Raw genomic sequence first — 22,784 nt, forward strand, 5'->3', positions numbered from 1 at the left:
CTCATTCTCTTCATTATACTTCCTTTTTATTTCTCTAGTGCAAAAACATGAGAGTCTATTGTCATCAATCCACATTCCTTCCAAGCCTTATCATTATTCTTCAATGCAAAGAACAGATCAACATCTGGTACTTTGCCCTGTTTACCTTCCTGGCAACAAAGGAACATTAATTGCGGGATCCATTCTGAAGCCATTTTTCATAATTCTCTAATAGATATGAAGGCCACCACATAATCAACTTCTTGTTAGTAAGCAAATCCCCTGCAAGCTTTCTCCTTGATCCAAAAATAGAGTGTAAACATGAAGTTCTCAAAATGCCCTTCTCCAGTGAGGTGGAACATCCAATGCCCATGAAGGCAAACAATTACAAACAGTAGGTATAACGAAGTCTTGTTGCAGTGTTCAAACCTTTTATATGCTTTGGTCATCACCAAATTTGGGCACATCTAAAAAAAACAAGTTTTAACCCAAACCCCAAACTTTAACCAAGATACAAAACATAATACTCCTGTGACATGTACGTTTTCCAATATGATTACTTTGGGGACACAGGATACCAAAATACCAGTTTTAACAATGTCTCTATGAAGGCTAGTGGCAGTTGTGTGTGATTCTGATCAAATTCACTATTGTCCCAGCTGGGAATCCAGAACAAGCTCCCCTCAGTACTGTTAAACCACCCTGTCCCCACGCACTGCAGGCAGGGCTGTAGCAGAGCTTGGTCATGAGTGCAATGTGGGTTTTGCTTGTCTGCAGTACTTTTAACTGCAGCAGCAGCAACAATCCCCCTGCTTAGATGGGACTTCACACGCTGCTGAAGTAGAGAGCATGGACTGGGTAAGAAAACTCATTTTTATTAAATACAGCTTGGCCTGTCAACTCTCAGTGTTTTGTCATGCAAAACCAAAGTGAGTTCAGGGTAGAACTGCATCAAGCAGAGGGTGTGTATCAAATGCTCAGCCTGCAGCAGCTGTGGAACTGTGACAGTGCTCGGCCTGAGTTAGTCTGAAGCCCACACAGAAATACCTTTTGTGGAAATAAAAGGAAATATTTGTTATACTGAGCCTACATGAAGACCAGCTAGATGGACTTGTACTCTCAAACATGTTTAACATAAAATATGTACAGATGAAGAGTTTACTGTTGTCAGCAGGTCCATCTGCCAGATATTTACTCTGAACCTCTCTAAGGTAAGAGCTACCAGCTGGATGGATTTCTGTCCTCTTAATCTGGACAAGGAGCAGTTCTTGCCATAAACTTCCGATGCTGAATGAGGGAATCCTCTGCTGTTCTGGCAGTGTGTCTGCCTTCCTAAAACAGCCATTAGGATGGCTGGGGTTTCTTAAAACGTCTGGAAAAAGGTGGCATTTGTGTTACCTGAGCTCTCATGGTACACTAAGGCCACTCAAAACCACCTTTGTGCTGTGAAGATCCTTCTTTACGTAGAGGTAGCTAAAAATCCATGTGCTGTATGAGGGACAAGTGGACCCGCAGTCACTCTTGCTGTCTGTCCTCTCTGCTGCAGAAGAGGTGGCCAGAGGCTGACCTTTCCCTCGGGATCAGCCCCAGCCAGGTCCTGGCCAGGGGCACTGTGGTTTCTATTGTACCAGCTCTAGCAGCTGATGCAAGATCCTCTTCTGTCCGTAGCGCACGTGCAGCGCTTGCTGCTCCCTTCGACTCAGTTTCTCATAAGCCTCCTTGTTATTTAGCAAGTCCTGCTCTGCTTTCAGGTCTGCCCCATAGGACTCCAGGGTCAGCAGCACACTGTCATAAAGGAGCTTCTTGCAAGGGGTTTTAAGTCTGGAGAGGGCCTCATTTGAAAGGGTAGAGTTTTCTTCTTCCTCACTGTCATCTTCCCAGCCATCTTGCTCCTTATACTCCTTGAATTCTTCTTCTGACATGCAGAGCACCTGTAGTGACCCAGGCAAAGGGATAAATCACTGGCAGTGTGAGTATATAAGGCTTTCTCCTCTGTGGAACAGCAGAGCCACATGGAGGGTTATTCCTCAGCTGCACTAAAGAGACTAAAACAGGCTTAGATACCTAAGTGCAAGTAATTGTGGGCTAGAAGAACATTAAAACAGTAAATCTGGGTATTGGTAGGTCTTGCAAAGCATCTCAGCTCTCAACTACAAAGTTGTGACAGCTTTCTAGAACAGCAGTGCCTGTGGAGCCATTCAAGTGTGTGAATTCACACTGGATGGCTACTTCAGGAGAGGAAGATGACTTAAGAGCACCTGGGAGCTGGGGAGCCTCACCCCCTACCACTGTTCACATAGGACTGTTAGTGCCAAACTGCCTTCAGGTGCTTGTCCTCTTCACTGAGCCATTCTGCACTGCTCATGTGTCCAGCTGCACTCTGTGCTCACTTTTGCAGTTCTTCCCCCACCGGGCCATTCTTACCTTGAGGGTCATGGACAGCTCTTCCTCTGTCAGCACCTCATCCCAGCCAAGCACAAAGGCACCTTCCTCGCCCACCATCTCCAGCTGGCACAAGAAGTCCCACTGCTCTGAGACCAGCTGCTGCTGTGCTTCACTTTTGGCACCTGTTTTGAAGACAGCAGAGCTCTGAATATAGCCAGGATGGCAGTGGAGGTGGGGAGGGTGAATGGAGCAGGAAAAAGGAGGCAGAAAACTAAGGCATGGCCGCAACCCCTGAAATACTGCGGAACAGAATTCTTTTTCATGTCATGCCTGCTGAACAGAGATCCCTGCCCCATCCTGTCCCAGAGGGGCTGGGGTGGCACTCACGCTGCAGAGCCGCCCTGCGCAGTGTCACCATCTGGATGTCGGCTGTGTCGTGGCTGTTGCCGGGGTAGGGCTCTGCGAAGCCGTACATGTGCAGCAGCTGCCAGTTGGCCATCTGCCCATACGTGTTGAAGATCTCCTGTCCTTTCCTCACGGGCTGCGTTGTAACCATCCTCAAACATTGCTGCAAGCAGGGACAGGAGAGCATCTGAGCTGTGCTGATCCAACTGCTCAACAGGAGCTTTCAGAGACTTGGATGACCCTGAGCTCCTCCTAACCAAACATGCAGCAGGGCTTTGTTTTAATGAGATCCAGGCCAGACTTGCTGCCCTGGGTTGAGACCCCACCCTGTTGTGCATCCATTCCCGTAAGTCTTAGTAAAACAGAACCAAGCTGTGACAATGCCTGGCACAACAGCTTTGCACTCACAGGAGAGTATTCCAGGTTGGCATTGTGGTTGGCCACATGATTCAAAATGTCTGCTACAGGAACCATCATGGGAGGATTGGGCCCCTTCTCATCTTCTTCTTCCTCCTCCAAAGGTTCCTGAAAGCTAAGACAAGCCAGTGGTACACACAGCTGCACAGGGCAGGCTTCACCTTACACTTAGATTCTTGTGCAGCTGCAACCTCTGACGTAGCCTGTACTCCTACTTCCTTGTCCGTGCTCCTTGCTGGAGCAAAGCCCTTACTTCTCACCTGTAAGCCATGACAAATGCCACCAGTTCCTTATACAACTCCAGAGTGTGCAGTTTGGGATCAAAGATGTCGGGGTGGGTCTCCATGAAAGGCAAGATGATGGAATTGTACTCCAGCTGGATGTTAGCTAGATCCTTGTCCACAGCTTCTGGGATGCCTGTGCCCTGCAGGAGCCTTGTTCGTTCTTCTTGTGGCCTGTTGCAAGAAAAACAGGTTCTTCTCCATCAGTGCTAGGCCTAAGGGTCTATAAACTCCTTCCTCCTTAAAAATCACAGCTTCCCCATGCTCTCCAGGTCCTTGTTCTCTAGCTCTGCCTGTAATGTAACTCCAGGAGGGCTCCTCAGGCTCCTGCCAGTGCCAGCAAAGGGCTCAGACAGAGGGTTGGGGTCACCCAGCAGGACCACATCCCTTCCCAGGACAACACTCAGCACCCCCTGGCCCGCGCCTGCCTTCAGCTGTAAGATTGAGCCTCCCCAAGCCCCCCTGCTTTCACCTTACCAGAACATGGGGTGGTCCAGGCTCCGGAAGCCCTGCCAGAGGGAGAAATACGGCTGCCAGTGGGAGCTGCTGGCTGTGTACTCGTGGAGCAAGGCCAGCAGGAGAGGGACCCAACCGGACTGGCTCTGCAGGGACTCCTGGGCTGCAGAACCAGACAGGATGGAGAAAACCTTAATTGTTCTGCATTTCAGAATCAAATTATTAGATGACAAGCCTCCATGCCTGTCTTCAGCTTGGAGACGGGGTTGAGCTTTTCTTCAAGTTTGTCTTGTGTTTGTCCTGAGCTGAACCAGGACCAGAGACAGCTTCTCTGGAGCTACAGATGAGTTCTTCCAGGCCTCATGGCCTTGCCCTCCTCAGCCTGAGGCTCTTCATGCCTTGAGGAACCAATGAACTCTTCTTTTAACAGTGCTTCAAGGAAAGCAGCTTAGTACAGAAGCTGGAGATTTTGCACTGATGGATTTTTCTCCCTGTGCAGCACAGCTCTGAGGGAAGCGAGGGGATGCCCAGCCCTCCCCTTTCCTACCTGGTATCAAACAGCCCTACAGCATCCTACACAAATCAGAAACGATCCCGAGGCTTTACCACAGACCCATTTACTCCTTTAAAAGGTACAGCAGACTCGAGTGACATAAGAAGCTTGCACTCACCTTCCTGCAAGAGTGCGTGGATGGACGTGGTGTGCTGGGACAGCAGCGCCGTGCGAGGGATGGTGAACAGCACCTCTCCCGCCTGCAGCTCCTCGGCGGCCAGCATCCCGTACCCCGCCACCGCGCCCTCCCTGCTCAGGCGGACCTGGGGCCGGAGGGAGCGGTGAGGGGCGGAGCGAAGAGACCAGGGCGGCCCTAGGCCGTGCCCGGGCCGGCCCGCCGTGCCTCACCTTGGGGTTCAGCTCCACCCCGGCCCGCCCGCACCATGCCAGGAACCCGGCGAGGGGGTCGGCACTACTCTTCCCCTGGGCGCCGCTCCCGACCGCCGCCTGTGGATGGGAACATAGGGTGAAGGGGAAGGAGGCACGAGGCCGATCGCGGATCCCCTCAGCGCCGCCGTCCCAGGAGCAGGTGCGTGCCCAGCTCCCCGCAGCCCCTTGCCCCGCACCTTGAACCGCTTGGGCGCCGACGCCATGACAATGCACCACGCGTGCCCGGGCGGGAGCTCCGCCCCATGGGCCGGCCGACGGTGGCCGGAAAGGGACAGAAAGCGCCGGAGCAGCAGCGGCCGGGAGCCTCCGAGCACCTCCCTAGGGCTCTGAGGTGCCTATGGTGCCTCTCGGTGGCATCCAGGGACCACCACGCGTCTCTCTGCGGGTGTGTCCAGCCCGGGCCAGTGCACCTCGGGGGGCTCCGGTGCCTCCGTGGCTGCCGGGAGGCCGCGCACCGGTGCGGTCACAGCTCCAGACATGGGGTAAAAGCAGCAGACTCTAATTAATCAGGATAATTAAGCTTGTGCTCTTGTTCAGTCGACACCACGCACAGTCCCACCGTACGTGTGGGCTCTGATCTCCCGTCCCGAGGCCGCCGTTCCCCGACTCATTAGTGCTGTCCCCAGCCCCAGCACAAGCGGGGCTGATCATCCCTGGCTGCTCTAATGAAGCCAATTAGTGCGCACGAGGCGTTTGAAGAGCCCCCACGGGCTTCTCTGCGGGCTGTCCCTGGGGCCCCCCGCCCTGTCTGCAATTGGGTTTGGCTTTCATCTTCTCCGGTCCCTTCGGAGCTGGGCAGGCTGGACTGGCAGGGTGGGTTCCCTATAGAGCAAAAGGGCCCTTCCTGAGGAATGGGGAGGAAGGGCAGTGGAGTATGTGGGTGGCAGCTGTAGGTGCCCCACGGCTCCGTGTCCCGGTGGCCCGGCTCCCGCAGCCTCCCTCGCTCCGCTCTAACGCGGCTCCTGCAAAGCGCCGCTGGGGCTCGATGGAGCCGAGGCTGCCGCAGCCCCAGAGCAGAGCTCGGAGCCCGACCGGCCGCAGCCGCCGCTCTCCCGTCCCCGCGGGGCCCTCCTGCCTCCCTCGGGGAGCGGGGAGGTTTCACAGCCGCTCCCGCAGCTCCTGCTCCTCTCCCTGCCCCGCATCCCTGCGGCAGCGGCATCTTCCCAGGGCGCATCCCTGTGCCCGGTCAGCGCCCAGGGACATTCCCAGAGCCCGGGTTCAGTCTGGCCTGCGCTGGGAGCCTCGTTGGGGGAGCGGGGAATAGCAGAGAGGGTGCCCACATTGTCCCTGCAAGCTGAGGAGAGCGGGGTGCCCCACCTGTGACAGACCTGCACCCCCTGCCCAAATGTGAGCCTGGATAGCTCAGCTGGGAGAGCATCAGACTTTTAATCTGAGGGTCCAGGGTTCAAGCCCCTGTTCAGGCGGTGGCTTTATCCTTTAAAATCAAGAACAAGAGTGTGTGGGCAGGAGCAGCATCCCCCTCCTGCTGCTGGGGCCCTGTGGGGGCTGCAGCATACCTGGGGCGCACCCCTGTCCTTCTTTTCCCATCACCAACTCCCCGAGGTGTTTGAGCTGGCTCCATCCCACCTCAGACCCACACAGATTGCTCTGTTCAACCACCCAGTACTCAGATCTCATGTTGGATGGTGAGGACAGACAAGGGAGCTATCCGGATGGATGGATAGCAAAGGAACAAGGAGAGCTGGAGGGAAGGAAGCCCAGGCTGGGCTTGAAATTGGGGGCTCAGGGATGGCTCCAGGCTGAGAGTGGGGAAAGCTATTGGGGGCACCCTGAAGGCTGAGTGTGATTGACTCTCAAGGGGATGTGCAGCACCCTCCACCTGCCTCCTGGCATGCCCAGGTCATCTCTCACCTTTGGGTGTTCATCATCCTTGTCCTTACTCCCATCTGTGCTGCCCCGAGCTCCATTCTGGGCCCCTGCCCACCCCAGCACAGGCAGATGTTCCCTTAAAGCCTCCCCTGGTGCCCTGAATGGGGGGACAGAGATGTTTCTGCAATGACACTGCACCCACATCAACCCACGAGTTTATTTTATTGTCCTGACAAACTTTGCTTCCCAGCGGCTCCGATCCTTCCAGGCGCATGTGCCACAGCTCAGGCTGAGCTCCGGCCCATGCCTCCGTCGTCATTCATTTCTTGCCAGCAAGAAAACAAAGAGATAATAAATAGGAAGCTTATTTGCAGAGAGGGCCCAGGGGACAGCCTGGGGTCACGGGCCAGGCTGTGCCTGGCCCCGACCAGGGCTGGTGGGGGGGCTGCAGGCAGGACAGCCCAGCCCCAGGCCATGCACACTGTGGGGCTGGGGCACTGAGGGGTCTGGGGGGATATAGCAATCTCTATTTAATTACATTAAAATAGACTATTTAAAAAAATTATTTCTAGTAGTTAAAAAAGTGTCGTGGTCCATCGCATTCCGGCGGGGTCATGGAGCTCTCCCAGAGGTTTGGGGCCACACTGGCCGGTGCTGGGATGGACCCCAGTCTGCTTCACCCTGGGCAGGCCTGTCCAGGGGATGGTCTGTCAGAGCGGGCTCAGGGCTGGGTGCTGGCAGGGTGGCCACCATGGGTGACAAAGCAGGGCACTGTGCCACCCGCTAGCCCCGCAGCCACCACAGGCCAAAGGCAGGGGAGTGGCGCCCTCCCAGTCCCCACAGCGGGGCCAGTCCCAGGGCCTTAAATGACATGGCAGCAGTTGAACTGCCCCAGGGATAAGAGGCTCTCCTTGGAGCCCGGCCGGAGTTTGAAGGCCAGGGCTTTCTCGCAGAGCGGGAACTGCAGGAGCCTGTCCCGCAGGCTGCCCCCCTTGCTCTTGCCCGGGTCCAGCTTGATCACACTCTCTGCTCCCCCTTCAGGGCCTGAGCTCTCCACCGACTGCTGGGCTGGGCTGATCTGTTCCCCCTGCCCTGGGGACATGTCTGCAGGACTTGGAAGGGTGGCAGGAGCTGTCTCTGCCCCCAATACCTGGGGCACTTCAGCTGAGCTGCTCTGGGGTGACAGGACAGCTCCCTTTTCCTTGGGGAACTCTGCTGAGGAGCCCCCAGGCTCTGTGTCCTCCTCCCTCCTCGGGGGCTCACCTCCATTTCCCCGCAGCACTGGGAGACCCCGGCTCCCACTCACTCCCTTCCCAGCCCAGGGCATCCCTGAGCGCCCGCCCCAGCCCCCCAGCTCCACCCCCGGCCCCCAGACCTCCCCGCGGCCGGGCGGGCGGTGGGCGCGCAGGAAGGCTCGCATCTGCTCCTGGTTCAGAGAGCTGCTCTTCCTCTCCATTGCGCTGGGTCTCTCCTCCTCCTCCTCGTCCTCCTCTTCCTCCTCACAGATCTGCTGCAGGGCCGGGGTGCTCTTGGTGATGGTGGTGTCAACGGCAGGGACCTTCAGTAGGGTCCCGGTGGGCTGCCGGCCGCCAATGTCCCCTCCAGAGGGCAGCCGGGGCCCCCCGGCGAGGCCGCCTATCTCCGTGAAGGGCAGGAGGCTGCCGGCGCTGCCCGCAGAGCCGAACGTGTCTGACAGGTTGGGCCTGGGGAAGGGGAGAGGTGTCAGTGCCCAGCTGGGCATCACAAGGGCTGTGGCAAGGAAAAGGACAGGGGTCCGGCCAAGACCCTGCACTGAGGACCCAGGATGGGGGGGAGGGTGACACAGGATGGGCGGCAGCAGGGGGGCTCACCTGCTCTGTACCTCCTTGGCCAGGTTGTAAACGAGACTGAGGCGGTGGCCCTGCTTCTCCTGCTTCTCCCTCAGCATCCTCTCCGCCAGCAGGAAATATGTGGCCGTGATGTGGTTGTAGCGGTCGGCTTCCAGCGCCCTGTGTGGGACCAGGGAGTTGCAGCAGCACACAAGGACATGCTTGGAGGGACCCCCAGAGCCCTTCACCGGGTCTCCCGCCCCCACATCCCGTCACTCACTCCTGGATGGTGTCCCGATCTGCGATGTTCCCGCACATCATGGCCTGGAGGATGATCTCGTGCTCCTCCTCAGACACGCGCTTGTGGGAGGTGAGGGGCAGCAGGGAGCGGCTGGCAGGGGACGGGTCCACCCCCTGCAGCCACGTGTGGCCCTCGATCTGCTCCAGGGATGCTCGCTGCTTCGGGTCCCGCTGCAGCATCCTGGAGATGAGACTGGGGAAAAGGAGTGACATTGCAACCCTGCACACTACGTGAATCCCAAAGTAAGCCGCTTTGCCTGCTCTCCCCACCTCAGCTCCCAGGCATCTGCCAGGGCTGGGGCACCCACCCCGGGGGCAGCGAGTTGGGGTCTGGGGGTACGGTGAGGGGGTGGTGCTCACTCAGCGCACTGTGCCGAGACGTGTGGGGGGACGGTGTAGCGGCAGTCCATGATCATGGTGAGGGTCTCGCTGTCGTTGGCCTCCTGGAAGGGGGGGTGGCCACACACCAGCATGTAGAGGATGACTCCCAGGCTCCAGATGTCTGCAAGAAGCAGCAGCAGCAGCAGTTCAGGTTGCACTCACCATGGCCCAGGAGATTCCCTACCCCAGGGACCCTGGGAGGGGCTGCCCACCAGTGCTCACTGGGATGGTTCCTTGGAGGTAACAGAGGTCTTTGCCCTTGGAGAGGGGGACCATACTCCCACCAAGGCAGGGAAGGACCGTCCCATCCCCACATCCAACCAGGTCTCAAGGGACTTCACCAAAACAGTTGAGGTGTTATCACCTTGTCCAGGTAGGGACAGGAAGGCCAGCCCTGAGCTCTGCCCCCCTCCCCACTCCCCCCTGTCACACACCCACCCATGGCACTGCTTCAGGTGATTCCTCAGCTCCTGATTCCCAAACCCCACCACAACCATCCTGGCCCTGGGCTGTGCTTTAGGAGACACAACAGCATCAGAGAGGGATATAGCACCGATCTAGGCTCTCCAGCTGCATAGGGACCAGCTGGAGCAGGATTGCTGCCTTGTCCTGGGAACAGGGATGGAGCCAGAAGCATCTTCACTGGCTCCTCCTGCCCAGCACACAAATTCCTGCAGATGTGTGGGTTTAGGATGCTGAGCATGCCTTGGGGCACTCCGCTAATACCTTCAGCTGCTTAAGTCAAGTGTTCGAAAATTTCTCATCTGCGTCGGTTTTCTCTTTTCATTTCCCTTTGCAGCGCCACCAGCTTATTTTTCTACCGCCTCCATAAGCTATCCCTGTTCTCAACTCGGATCCGCCTTTCCCTGAGCCAACGCTGGGCTTTTGCCTTTAAGGGCTCGTGTTTTGCTTTGCTAAATCCTCCTGCCCTAATTCCAGCCAGCCAGCCAGCTCGGATCCTGCTTCCCTCCCACGTCTCCTGTGTCACAGCAGAGCTTCCTGGAGCCCCCAGCCCAGCTCCCTGTGTCCTTGGACAGTCTCCCCAGACCCCTGCACCTCCCCTGCACTAGGGCAGGAAGAGCACAGAGAGCCATGGGGAGGAAGTGGTTTTCAGGGCGGGGATGGAGCAAAGGAAACTTTCGGAGCTCCTCCGCCCAAACAGCAGCATCCCGAGCAGATTTCCTTCCTGCCTCGCCCCGCCAAATAACCACCAGCGCCAGATTGCTGGCAGCTGTATCCTCACACTGCTTCTCCTGGCAGCTGCCACACCAGGCTCACAGCCTGCTTGGGCTTTTTCCCCTCTCTGGCAACCATCACTCTATGGGATCTCTGTGGATGCCGGGATGGTCTCTGCGGGGAGGACCCTGCTGTGCCAGGGCAGGGCTGGGCAGCCAAGCACCCAAGGGACAGGCTTGTTCCTTGCAGGGACAGCAGTGCCACTGTGTGCTCCTAGTGTAAGGGGCCAAGTGGAAGGTGGTACCCAGCTGGCAAGACCATGCTCCAGGCAAGGGACAGGAGGGGAGGCAGGTCCTCAGGGCAGCCCTCAGCCCTTACCAACAGCTGGGGCATCATACTCATCCCCAAGCAGGATCTCTGGTGCCGAGTACGCCAAGGAGCCGCAGCTGGTGGTGAGCATCTTGCCGGGCTGGAAGCGGTTGCTGAAGCCGAAGTCGGTGAGTTTGACCACCCCTTGCTCCTGGAAGAAGACCACGTTCTCGGGCTTGAGGTCGCGGTGCACCACGTGGAGCTTGTGGCAATAGGAAATGGCATGGACGATCTGGGCAAAGTAGTGCTTGGCCCGTGGCTCGGCCAGGCCGCCCTCGTGCCGCATGATGTGGTCAAACATGTCCCCACCGTCGCCCAGCTCCAGGATGAGGTAGAGCTTGGCGTGGGTGTCGATGACCTCGTAGAGCCGCACCACGTTGGGGTGCTGCACCAACTTCATGCAGCGCACCTCCTGCAGGAGCTGCCCCGCCGCCTCCCCCGCCAGCTTGCTCTTGTCGATCACCTTGACGGCCACGCGCTGCCCAGTGAAGACGTGCCGGGCCAGCTTCACCACTGCAAAGTGGCCCTTGCCCAGCGTGCGCTCCAGGTCGTACAGCCCCGCGATCTTGCCCTCGCCGCAGCTCTGTGCCCCGGCCATGGCGCTGCCGTCAGGTGGGGACGGGCATCAGGCGCTGTGGGATGGAGGAGATGCTGAGCAATGTGGGGTGAGGGACGGGGTGCTTCCGAATACCAGGTCCCCCAGCAGCACTGACACAGCACCGCCAGGACATCAGGTGCCCAGCAGCCTGGGCACCCCTGACACTCTGCCTCCCAGTCCCCATCCCAGGACCTAGACCCCCATCTGTATCCCCATCTCCAGTTCCTAGTACTCTGGAAATCTCAATACTTCCATCTTCCATCTCCTAGGGCATCCCATAATCCCCATGTCCAGGTCCCCAGCATCTTGAGCACTCCAACATCCCACTTTCAGTTCCCAGCATCCTGGACATCCCGATACATCCTCTATTTCCCAGCACCCCAGGACATCTTGAAACCCTCTCCTCCAGATGTCCAGAACTGCAGCACTCTGGGCACCCCAATACTCCTGCCTCCAGTCCCTCATCACCCTGAGCAGCCCCATACCGCTTCTCTCCTGGTTCCCAGCAGTCTGAGCACTTCGTAGTCCTACCTCCGAATCACCAGTGCCCCTGTCACCCCATATGCCCAGACCCCAACATCCTGGGCACCCCAATAATACCAACCTCCAGATATTCGGCATCCTGGCTACCCCAGTATTCTCACCTCCACTACCCAGCACCTCTTGGCACCCCCAGACCTCCATCTCCAGTCCCCAGCACTCCAAGCACCCCCCCATAACACCAACCTTCAGGTCTTCAGCACCCCTGTCACTCCCGTATCCCCATCTCCAATCCCCAACATCCCTGCCACCCCATGCCCTCACCCCCAGACCTCAGCACCCCGGGCACCCCCATGCTCCCCCTCTAGCGCCCCGGGCACCCCGATACCCACCCCGATCACCCGGTGCGCCCCGGCGGAGCCGCGCTCGCTGGGGCGCGGAGCTGCGGCCGCCGGGCTGCGGTGCCCGGGCGCGCCCGCCCCGCTGACGTCAGGCGGCTCCGGGATCGCGCCTTAAAGGGCCCGGCCGGCGGCGCTGGGGCCGGGGCGATGCTCATCGCACCTCCGAGGGGCAGCCCCTGCCTACCGCTGCCACGCAGCTCCCGCGGCCCGGCTCGTTACCGCCTGTTTGGGGTAGCGGGGACTCGCTTGGCCTTAGCGGTAACGGGGGCTGGTGATGAGCTAAATGAGCCGCCTGCCTTGATGCTTCCAGGAGGAGAGGCAGAGCCCCCAGCCCGGGCCTGTCTCCGGAGGGTCCCGCCGCTGGGGGCTTCTGCTCGGGATGCCCGCTCATGGGCATCTCTGCTGTGCCACTAACCCACTCCATCACCCGCTCCGAGCCTCGCTGGAGCCTGAACCACTGAGCCGGGAGCGCAGCCCTGGCCCCCCTTTCCCCCTCGCTTTAAGCCCGTGTTTTCCTGGAAGCGGCCCGGCGAGCGGCCGGCCGCCTCATTTAGCTCGTTACTGGCGATGGGGATGCGCACAAAGCAGATGTTGCTCCTGCAGATTAAAAAGCTCTCAGCGCGGCCGCCCTCGTTCCCGTTAATGCTTTCCCAGAAGTCCTGGCCCGCGGCCCCGCCGGCTGCAAACAGGCGCTAATGAGCTGTGCTGGGGCTCCGTGCGGGGGCTGCGGGCAGCGGGGACCCGCGGCTGAGCAACGCAGGGGCTGGGGCTGCCTGGGACACTCGGCACCCACCTGGGCCTCGGCGGTGGAAAGGGCTGCCGAACCGGCCTCTCGCCCCAGATGAATCTGTCCAGGCATGTGGGGTGCAGGAGGCATCCGGGTGCTGTGGCAGGGCATCCTGACCGGGTGTGGTGCACTGGGGGACCCAGGTGAGTGCCGAGTGTTTCCAGCAGCCACGCGCAACTGGAGAAAATGACACATGGCAGATGAACTCCTCACTGGTGCCTGCTCAGCCTGTCCCTTCAATGCAGCAGGAATCAGGTCATGCCAGGACAGGGGATGTAGGAGCCGAGGGAGCGTGCCAAGAGCCCCAGAGATGGTGCTGCAGCCAGGAGCAGTGTCTCACTCTGCTGAGGACAGGCTGGGAGGCCTGAGGGGTCCTCTCAGTCTAGGAAGAACCTGGTGAGGGCAGAGAAGAACCTGGGCTGTCAGCCTTCCCTGCTGGGAATGTAAGAGCCTGCTGAACCCTTCCTGTTATATCTTATTCCCCCAGTTCCTCGTACGGCTGAAGCCACTCAAGACCACAAGTGTTCCCCAAAGGAGCCTGGCTCTGGGGAGATGCAGGTTTTCCAAATAAGACATGAGTAAGAGATGCAGTTAGCACAGGTGGAAGCCTGGAGAATCTGCAGATGCTATGTGGTCAGGAGCTGGAGGACTTACTGGAGGCTCTGCACTATGAGTGGATGCTTGACAGAAGATACAGATAGGCAACATTCCCTTTGAAAACCAGTCAAGCTTGGCATGGTTTTGGTAAGGAGATTGTAGCCCTGTTATTTCTGTATTTGGGAACTAGGAGATGTCCTCAGGCTAGGTGCTGGAAAGGGAAGTGGGCCAAAGGACAGTGGGGATCACTTCCAAAGAAAACTTGTGAGTTTGGAGCTAACAGGGATCTGTTCCTTCCTGCAGCTGTGCAAGGCACAAAGCAGGAGTCCCCCGCTCCCATGCATCACCCCGCTGGCTGCCTCTCTATCCAGACAAAGCCCGTTTTCCAGAGACTCCCACCTACCTGTTAGTTAGCAAAGTCATGTGGCTACAGCACTTAATTAATGAAAAGCTGATATAAATCCCAGTAAACATGTGGGGAGGAGGACACTGAGGCAGAGCGGTAGCGGAGCTTCCAGCGAGCTCAGGGAGCAGCGGACAGCAACCCCCCTCTCTGCTGGGAGAGGTCAGTGCTCACCACGGGAAGGGGCTCGGGAGCATGCGGGATGTGATGCCCATGGCTGTGGGGCTCCCCACAGTGCAGAGGGGTCTCTCCCAGCAAAGAGCTGGGTGGTTTTGTGGGATGGGGAGATGAAGAGTGGCCAGCACTGGGCTGCTGGAGCCAGGTTTGGAACCTCAAGGCTGCCCAAGCAGCAGGCACAGGGTTTCCAAGGATTTGGCTGACATTTGGTGGATACCACCTCCTGGCCCCTTTCCTTTCGCTCCCTAAGATTTTTAAGAGCCTTCAGGCCCCCAAAGCCCACAGCTGTGTGTGCTGTGGTCCATATTCCTGCCCAGCACTCAGATTCTAGTGGCACTTCTAGGCTTAGAGCCTGGCAGGAGCTGTGTCAGATGTTTTGGCCACACACTGTGCACCTCAATGTGTCTGGTGGTTGCTGTGTGTGGAGCAGAAGAACCTGAACTGATGCAAAACAGATCAAATCTCAATCCATTCTCTGCTGGACACTCCTTTCTGTGGGGAGATCATAAATGTGCTCACACATGTGCAGTGCCCCACAGCACATGACAGCTTTGGGGGCTCCTGCTCCCAGGTGTCTGCGGGCCCAAAAAAAGGCTCTCAGGTCCAAGGGAAGAAACAGCTGGGAGTGGTGGCTGTGCTGGCAGAGGCTTGCCCTCGCTGACACGGCACTTCTCAAGGTGGCAGGGGATGATGGCAGTGGATGGGACAGGCCAGGTGCCAGCAGTGGGCTGATGCCAGCCAGGCCCCTCTGCACAGGTTTCCCCCAGGACCATGCTGAACGTGCTGCTGCTGTGCTGTGGGCTGCTGCAGGGAATCCAGGCTGCCCTGGATCTCAGGACTGCTGACCTCAGCTGTGGCCACCTGCAGAAGGCGAGCGGCGGGCTGGAGCGGGTGGACAGAGCCCGGCAGGCCAGCCTGCAGCGGAAAGGCAAGGAGGCGTCTGTGGAGCCGGCAGGTGAGTGCTGCGGCCGCCTGCTCTTCACTGACTCCAGCGGCCGCTCGCTGGAAAACCCAGGGCCCCAAAACTGAACTGGGGGTCCCCTTAATGCAGCACAGCTTCTCCTGGCCCTGGCTAGTGAGAGCAGCCTGGCAGCCCACAGGGAGCGGGGTCTTTTTTTCTTGTGGGGACACACGAGCAAAGGGAGAAGACCCTGAGCTGACCCTCCAGCAGCCTCCTCTCTGTATCCCGCAGGAGCTCTCCCAAGGCTGGGGTTTGAGCAGATGGCCCTGGGGGTCCAAGAAGCTGATGGTGACCTCGTGCAGAGAGGCAGCCTGCTGGAAACACAGGTATGGCTCCCTGAGCTTTCCTACAGACACCCCTAAGAGCAGGGCAGCCTCAGGCCACAGCAGCCTTCTCTATGTCCCTGGGGCTGGGGGTTTGGAGCCCAGCACGGTGCTGCCTGGTACAGGACTATCTGTCCCTCACCTGAGGAGCTGGGATGAGCTGAGGTTGCTCAGACCTCCAAGGGGCTCCAGCACTCAAAGGAGAGTGGTCCAAGCCTGTGCTCCTGTAATCCACTTAATTAAGCTCAAGCACAGCCCAGGAAGCCTCTGCAGAGCAGGAGTTTGCTGGGCAGTGCCCTGTGTTGCCTGGCTCAGCCCCCAGTGTCTCTGTTTGGGCAGAAGGCACAGCACCGTTTGCTAAAGTCCAGGCTGTGCTTCAAAATAAATGTGTGCAGAAAGGCCATAAGACACTGTGGATGAGTGCACTGCTGAACCTGCAGAGAGTCCACAGTGCTCAGCAGTGATTTCCAAGAGAAAATAGAGCCTGGAGTTGAACATGACAGAAGCCTCTGCTGCTGGCAATGCCAAGTTTCAGCAGTCACTCTTGGCTCTCTCCCACACGGTTCTTTATTGCTGGCACAGTGGTCCAGGACCAGGTCTTCCCCTCCTCTTCCTCCTCTCTCCCCTGCAGGCATCATCCACAGAACTGCAAGCTGAGGGCCGTGAGGAGCGCTCCCCCCGCCGCTGCGTCCGTCTCCTGGAGTCCTGCCTCGGCCACCAGATCCCCTGCTGTGACCCCTGTGCCACCTGCTACTGCCGCTTCTTCAACGCCTTTTGCTACTGCAGGAAAATCAGCACCAACTTCCCCTGTGGCAAGAACTAGCGCCCGTGGGGCTGCCGGCTCCTCGCCCCTGCGTGCGCCTCCTTCTCTGCAGCTCCAATAAAGCAGCCCTTTGCAAAGCCATGGCAGAGTGGGAATGGTGTGACGTGTCCGCTCGGGCTCTCGGGGGGTGGCAGCAAAGTGGGGTGGCCCGTGCACAGCTGGGCAGTGTCCCCAGGACACACCCACGTCAAACCAGACGTGCCTCTCCTGGTGATGTAAGTGCTGCTCCAGCAGCAGGGGCACCCCAGGTGATGTTCTGGCTATGCTGCTGTCACCCACAAAATCGGGTTCGTTCCCTGGTGTGCTCTGAGCCAATAATGACACACTCAGAGGGACATCGACTGTTTATTTCAGAGCTGCCCCAGCCTGGGTGCTCAGTGCTATTCCACAAATCCAGCACACCCCACCAGACTTTCTGTGCCATTATTTACACAGAGAAGTTCAAGGTTAGTAACTTCCCAAGGACAGCCCCTCTATTAAGACTGGTTAGTAATTTCCATAGAAATCACGTAACTTAATCCAGGTAACCTTTACTCATGCTCAGGGGAAGGGTCTTTTTGACCCTGCAGGCATGATTTTCAGTGTAACAGTGAAGACAGCTCAGCTCTAGGATGCATGGACCTTGAGAATTTTGCCATGTTAACATACACGTAGGCATACATCACCATTTTGACTTACTACATCCTTAAAACTTGTTCCAGGATATTCTTGAGTGAGGGGTGCTGGTTGCTGCCTGTTCCACTGATCAGGTCTCCTTTCTTCCTGATTAGGTTTGAGGTCTTACATCAAAGAACATCTTGCCTTAATATAACCTTGACATATCCCACACTTTGCAACACCTTTACATCAAACAAAAATATTTTATTTTTTTAACAGAGCAGCTCCTGGCAAAGCCCTTTAACTGGGTGGGTATTTCCTGACTAGTATAAGTGCTGTCTCAGCAGTAGCTGACACTGTGAACTTTACTTGTGTCTCCTCCTCCTGCCTGTGTCACTCTCAGCGGCTTAGGTGCAGTGAAGGGGAGTGTGAAAAACACTTGGTTTTTAAAATTTCAAAAGTTTAATAATAATAAAATGGTTATAAAAATAGTAATACAATTAGAGTAATAAAGTTTAGAGTTAGGACAATTACAACACAATAAAAAGCAAAGTCCAGATGCTCTTGGACACCAAGTCACAAAAAGCATCCCTTGTGAACAAAGGAATAACCTTAAAAGCAACAGCCTGTTGCATATTCATATATCCTTCGTGGTCTGCATACATTCTATTTAAAACAAGAATTCTGTCTGTTGTATGTCAACTGTTTCCTTTAATCCCCAAGGCATCTTTGAGTCTGAGCAAGGCTTGAAGAAATTTGCTTCTTCTGATAAGAAAACCATAAATTCCTTTTCTTTGGAAGATTTACATGTTCCTCAAAGCGAGTATCTCATTCCTAAAAAAAAACAAACTTTCCCCCACATACACAGTCTCTACTCTAACATTATGTTGGAACCTAAAACTGTATTTAACACACTACTTAAGAGAACTAATACAGCATAACTTTCTAACATTACACATATAATATTCATTGTAATATTGGTGAAAAGCCAATCATAGAATATGCATTTTTCACAGTCTCTATTTTAACAACATGTTGGGACCTAAAACTGTATTTAACACACTACTTAAGGGAACTAATACACATAACTTTCTAACGTGACACATGTAATATTCATTGTAATATTGGTGAAAAGCCAATTATTATGTATTTTTCAGTCTGTATTTTAATATTATGTTGGAACCTAAAACTGTATTTAACACACTACTTAAGAGAATTAATACATAACTTTCTAACATTCCACGTGTAATATTCATTGTAATATTTGTGCAAAGCCAATCATAGAATATGCATTTTTCACAGTCTGTATTTTAACATTACGTTGGAACCTAAAACTATTCAACGCACTACTTAAGGGAACTAACACCCATAACTTTCTAACGTGACACATGTAACCTTCATTGCGATATCCGCTCGCTCACCGCGTTTTCCCCGCGGGAGCCTCGCGGTCCCTCACGGGTCCCGCAGGGGGCGCTCCCGCCGCGCGGCGCCGCGCGCGCTCCGCCGCCTCAGGCGGCTCCCGCCGCGCGGGGGCTGCCGGGAAGGGGCCGCGCGCGCTCCGCCGCCTCAGGCGGCTCCCGCCGCGCGGGGGCTGCCGGGAAGGGGCCGCGCCACGTGACGCGCGCGGTCACGTGAGGCGGCGGAGCGGCCGCCGCCATGTCGTGCTTCCCCGAGCTCTACTTCAACGTGGACAACGGCTACCTGGAGGGGCTGGTGCGCGGCTTTAAGGCGGGGGTGCTCCGGCAAGGCGATTACGTGAACCTGGTGCAGTGTGAGAGCCTGGAGGGTGAGTAGCGGTGGAGGCCTGAGGCAAGCGGGAACGGCTCCCCCCGCTCCCCGCCATCCTGAGGGGAATGTCCGGGCTCAGGGGCTGTGGGGAGACGAGGGGAGGAAAGGCGCTGGCTGGCAGCGGGGAAAAGAGCCGATAGCGGCGTTTTTGAGGAGCTGTTCCCTTTTTACCCCATGGCTGAGGACGCAGTCCGTGTCCCGCCCCGGCCCCCCACCCCGCCCCGGCTGACTCAGTTTCCCGGTCAGCCCGGCCGTGCGATTGCAGCAGCTGATGCGCTGCTGTGAGGGAACTTGGGCTCCCACTGCTTTCTTGAGGTGGCCGTGTAGCTGTGCCCTGCGGATTTTGGGAGCTTGGTGGGTTTTGACAGGCGTTGCTGGTGAGACGTGTTTGTGCCATCACTTCCTAAAGGGCAGGAAGCCTTTTAAGGCCTGGAATAAAGTTATTGATATAATCTAAGTTCCCTGGTATCCATGATTAGTGTTTAAGGAGATGAGGTCACCTAGGAAAGTACCTGCTGTTATTGAAGGATCACTAGTGGAATAAAATCTAGTGCACATCTGAATAAATTCCCCAGTGAATTATCTGTTGCCTGTGATCTTGAGATCTCTTTCGAGGTTAATTCTGATTTCCAGCCATCATCCTTTCTTTCTAGATCAATGTGTATAAACTTGCAGAATTGTGAGGATTTCTTTTTTCATTGTGAGGGTGGTGGAACACTGGCACATGTTGTTCAGAGAGGTGGTGGGTGCCCCATTCTTGAAAACATTCAATGCCAGGTTGAATGGAGCTCTAAACAACCTGGTCTAGCTGAAGATGCCCCTGCTCATTGCAGGCAGTTGGACTACATGGCCTTTGAAGGTCCCTTCCAACCCAAATTGTCCTGCAGTTCTATCATCACCTATGGTCAGCTTGTCATCTTAATTAGTTGGTGCTAAGCTGTTCCTCTGATCAGTGACCTGCTTACCAGTTTTCACTCCTGGATGTACAGAACCTGGACCACAAATCACAAAGATTAAAACCAGGCCTATCTTGAAATAAATTAGAAACACACATACCCAGAGATGTTGGTTGTTTTGATCAGTGGAACTATAATTATTGGATCATTCTTTCTCCTAAAAAAAAATTAGTTGAGCATCAGTTTTATCTAGACAATCATTGCTGAGTGGTTAATTGACATTGACACTTCAGATGAATCCCTGGCCAGCTGAACCCTGGATGCAAGTTACCTGGAGTGAGCAGCTGCAGGTAACAGTAGAATGGGAACAGAGTGCTGTGTTGTGCCCCACTCTCTACCTTAAAAATCCCCAGTATATTTTTACTTAGGACAGAAGCTCTTTTTCCACCTTTCCTTTTTTTCAGCTCTTTCTTTGCATTCCTGCTGTGGAGTCCAGGGCCTGAAAGAGAGCAGTGGGAGTGACTGCTGCTCTCTTGGTAGTCACAAGTCTCAGCATCCCCTGAACTGTGACTTTTTCACCTTTCCTGCAGGCAACTTCCTCTTTGGAGTTTTTCTGTACTTGGAGCTTCCCTTTTCTCTCCGTTTCTCAGTTTCTGAACTAAGCTGCTTAAACCAAGTTCTCCCTTGGAGTGGTGTTGGCTGCGTTTGGAATGAGTCACGTTGGAGTTCCCGTATGTTTGTCATGGCATTGTTGCTGTTCTGTCCCCAGCAGCTCTCTGGTGGTGGCAGCTGCTGTGCTCTTGGTCATGCTTCATTCAGAACCTGAAGGCTCTTCCAAATTCACTGCCCATCTTGTTACTCCTTCACTTGGCTCGCTGTTTCCCTGCTTAGCGTGCTTTTGGAGAGGGATTTTTCTTCAAAGGAGCGTGGTTCTATGTTACTTACATAGGTCTCTGGTCAAACAGTTTATTTCCTCTGTCCTTTTAGTGCTGATTTTCCCATTCCAGTACTTGTTTTCTGTGCTTCACAGGCTTTTAACGTGTTTCTTTCCCTCCCAGGTGCTCATCTGCACTAAATCCAGGCAGTGGCTGATGTATTAGCAGCCAAAATAAGTACTGGGGCATAAATTACTGATAATTCTTCTAAATTCTCTGTTTAATCTTTGCTTCTGGCTCTGCAGTTAGTCTCAGTCCTGGAGCAGGTGGTTGTCTTGGCCATAGAGAAAGCCTGAAGGACCAAGGCTGTTCTGGGTCTGGCTCTGGGAATTGAATTTCTGGCTGCTTGGAGGACGTTGTGCTTCCAGGTCTGAAATGCTGCTCCCTCTGTGCCCAGATCAGTCTGGAAGCATAAAGGGATTGACTTGTCGGCTTCAGGACTTAGGCTGGCAGTTTAGTGCTGCTGGAAGGGAGGAAATGATGCTTTTCTGCATGATCCCCTGTTGTCACTGCTTGTCTGATCACAAAGTAATCTGATCCAGGCTCTCCCTTGTTGAGTCAGAACCAGAGAGCCAAATGGGCTGTCTGTGGTCAGGCAGGCTCCTGAGCTGGCCATAAGAAGTGCAGAAAAACATGGCCAGGATTGAGGGTGTGTGTGTGAGAGCTGTTTTGGCTTAAGCTTTCTCTTAAACCCTTTAGCAATAACACGTTTAATCCCTTCTTTCAGCTCCAAAAGTCCTGGTGCTCTGGTTGTTTCTCAGCCGAGGCCCTGTGCAGTACACATGAGCTGGGAGCTTTGGAACCTGCCTGGTGGTCGCTGTTGTATCCAGTTCCTGCTTCTGACACAAGGTGTCAGTGAAGGACCTGGAGCTGCTTTCCTGTGCTCCAGTGCTGTGAGCATGGGTCTGTGCTTGGTGGAATCTGTTTGGGGCAACCAAACTTAGGAGTCACCCAGATTTCTACTGGCAAAAGATTGGTGAGTCATCTACAGCTCTTCAAGCTGTGGTGGCCTGTCAGGGGTCTGATGTTGTATCGGAAGAATGAAAAGCTGTCGATGCAGTTGAACAGTTGTGATGCTTTTAAGCAGCAGAGTTCAGTCTGGGACTGGAATGTAGGTTATCAGCTGGCTTTACTGTTGGTCTGCAAAGCTCCCTTGTGCAAAAAGCATGCATGGCCCAAGAAGTGCACAAAGGCATCTTGAACCAGGAGTGTCTTTACCCTTAGGTCAGTGTTCATGAGCCTCCTATTGCTACTACTTCTTCTTGCTTCTGCAGCAACAGTGTAGAAAGCTGCTTTCTTTCTGACTTGCCAGTGTTGTAGAGGTGGTTGGTGGGTGAAATCCAGCAGCAGGATGTGCCACCTTCTAGCTGGGTGATGAGGCTGAGGAGTTGGCAGGGAGTTGGCTCAGGCTTGTGGGCCTCTTTTGGGAGAGGTCTTCTGGAGACTATCTCAGCACCACCAGTCTGTGGGTGCTTGTGCCTCTGTCCATGCGTTGGCACAGCTGGGAACTGGGATGCCTTGTAAACAGTGGTGTGCACTTGGAGGAGTGGGATCTGTCCATGGGTTTTGTCTTCTGTACACCAGGCTGCGTGCAATGTGGGCTTTTGTTTTCATTGTCCCATTTTTTCTGCCCTGCAGGCTGCCATTGCTTTGAGGTCTTCAGCACATCTTCTTTCACGAGAGAAGAGCAGGGGAGGCTGTGCTACCCATGTATTTTCCACTTTATCACTGTGGCCCTGGAATTTAGGCCCCAAAAAGGCTGGAATGAGTCTCTCTTTTGTATTGCAGAGCTCTAGGCTGACTTCAAGAGTGCTTTTGGTGGAGCTCATGATATTCCCCTGTGTGAAGGGGGAGCAGCATAGATCATTTCCTGTGCAGCTCCTTTACTGTACTACCAAGCAAGGAGAGGCCACTTGATAGTCCCAAGGTGTGGCCATGCTTAGATCCATCCTGAGCTCTGAGAGTGGTTCAGTCTGAACTCAGGGGCTGTAGAAGCCAGGCCTTAACGTGCTGGGGACTTTTCATTGTCATTCACACAATGATGATTTGTCACTCTCCTGACACCCTGGAGCTCTGTGTGAAAAGCTGACCCCTGTGTGTTGGGACTGTGGAGCAGGACTGACCCCTGGCCCCAAGAGCTCTCTCTTGCCAGAGGAGGCAGAGTCTACAGGCAAGGTGAGATCTGAGGAAAGTACAGACCATTTCTCCATTCCTGTCCTCCAAAATGCTGACTTCTTGTGTAGAAACAGAACAGTGTCCAAAATGCTGTCCTGCTAATTTTGGTGCTT

At 55.4% G+C, this 22,784-nt stretch overlaps 4 protein-coding genes and 1 non-coding gene across 9 annotated transcripts in view; 3 read left to right on the forward strand and 2 right to left on the reverse strand.

The window, feature by feature from the left end:
- Positions 1–834: 834 nt before the first annotated feature.
- SETD6 (SET domain containing 6, protein lysine methyltransferase) lies at positions 835–5,086 on the reverse strand. Of its 2 annotated transcripts, XM_021541116.4 has the most exons (9): positions 5,043–5,086; positions 4,825–4,923; positions 4,595–4,739; positions 3,945–4,086; positions 3,447–3,641; positions 3,178–3,301; positions 2,752–2,932; positions 2,404–2,546; positions 835–1,910 (listed from the first exon to the last, which is right to left on the reverse strand). In XM_021541116.4, exons 1-9 carry the CDS (start codon positions 5,067–5,069, stop codon positions 1,599–1,601), a joined length of 1,368 nt encoding a protein of 455 aa, XP_021396791.3. In that variant the 5' UTR covers positions 5,070–5,086; the 3' UTR covers positions 835–1,598. The 2 variants fall into 2 exon arrangements, with proteins under 2 accessions (XP_021396791.3, XP_021396792.3); XM_021541117.4 differs by lacking the exon at positions 3,945–4,086.
- AGRP (agouti related neuropeptide) lies at positions 4,692–16,361 on the forward strand. 3 transcript variants are annotated; one of them, XM_085589750.1, is made up of 4 exons: positions 4,692–5,005; positions 14,930–15,128; positions 15,366–15,460; positions 16,089–16,361. In XM_085589750.1, the coding sequence occupies exons 2-4, from the start codon at positions 14,945–14,947 to the stop codon at positions 16,278–16,280; spliced, it is 471 nt and encodes a 156-aa protein (XP_085445876.1). In that variant the 5' UTR covers positions 4,692–5,005; positions 14,930–14,944; the 3' UTR covers positions 16,281–16,361. The 3 variants fall into 3 exon arrangements, with proteins under 3 accessions (XP_085445876.1, XP_085445875.1, XP_021396735.3); XM_085589749.1 differs by lacking the exon at positions 4,692–5,005 and adding an exon at positions 12,797–13,139; XM_021541060.3 differs by lacking the exon at positions 4,692–5,005 and adding an exon at positions 14,023–14,158.
- TRNAK-UUU (transfer RNA lysine (anticodon UUU)) lies at positions 6,218–6,290 on the forward strand. The gene has a single exon. It is a non-coding gene; the product is annotated as a tRNA-Lys (tRNA).
- Positions 6,896–13,146, reverse strand: LOC110476252 (SNF-related serine/threonine-protein kinase). 2 transcript variants are annotated; one of them, XM_085589746.1, is made up of 6 exons: positions 13,003–13,146; positions 10,740–11,362; positions 9,165–9,306; positions 8,785–8,997; positions 8,547–8,684; positions 6,896–8,399 (listed from the first exon to the last, which is right to left on the reverse strand). In XM_085589746.1, exons 2-6 carry the CDS (start codon positions 11,326–11,328, stop codon positions 7,559–7,561), a joined length of 1,923 nt encoding a protein of 640 aa, XP_085445872.1. In that variant the 5' UTR covers positions 11,329–11,362; positions 13,003–13,146; the 3' UTR covers positions 6,896–7,558. The 2 variants fall into 2 exon arrangements, with proteins under 2 accessions (XP_085445872.1, XP_021396734.3); XM_021541059.3 differs by lacking the exon at positions 13,003–13,146 and adding an exon at positions 12,201–12,335.
- A 2,139-nt stretch (positions 16,362–18,500) lies between the features above and the next one.
- ATP6V0D1 (ATPase H+ transporting V0 subunit d1) overlaps positions 18,501–22,784 on the forward strand; it is a 34,582-nt gene continuing 30,298 nt past the window's right edge. The window contains exon 1 of the mRNA XM_021541123.4: positions 18,501–18,663. Coding sequence (XP_021396798.1) covers positions 18,534–18,663 — 130 coding nt within the window. The 5' untranslated portion in view covers positions 18,501–18,533. The remainder of the gene's footprint in view (positions 18,664–22,784) is intronic.

The sequence above is a fragment of the Lonchura striata genome, chromosome 11 (genome assembly GCF_050655825.1).
Source record: "Lonchura striata isolate lonStrDom1 chromosome 11, ASM5065582v1, whole genome shotgun sequence".
NCBI classification, from domain to species: domain Eukaryota; kingdom Metazoa; phylum Chordata; class Aves; order Passeriformes; family Estrildidae; genus Lonchura; species Lonchura striata.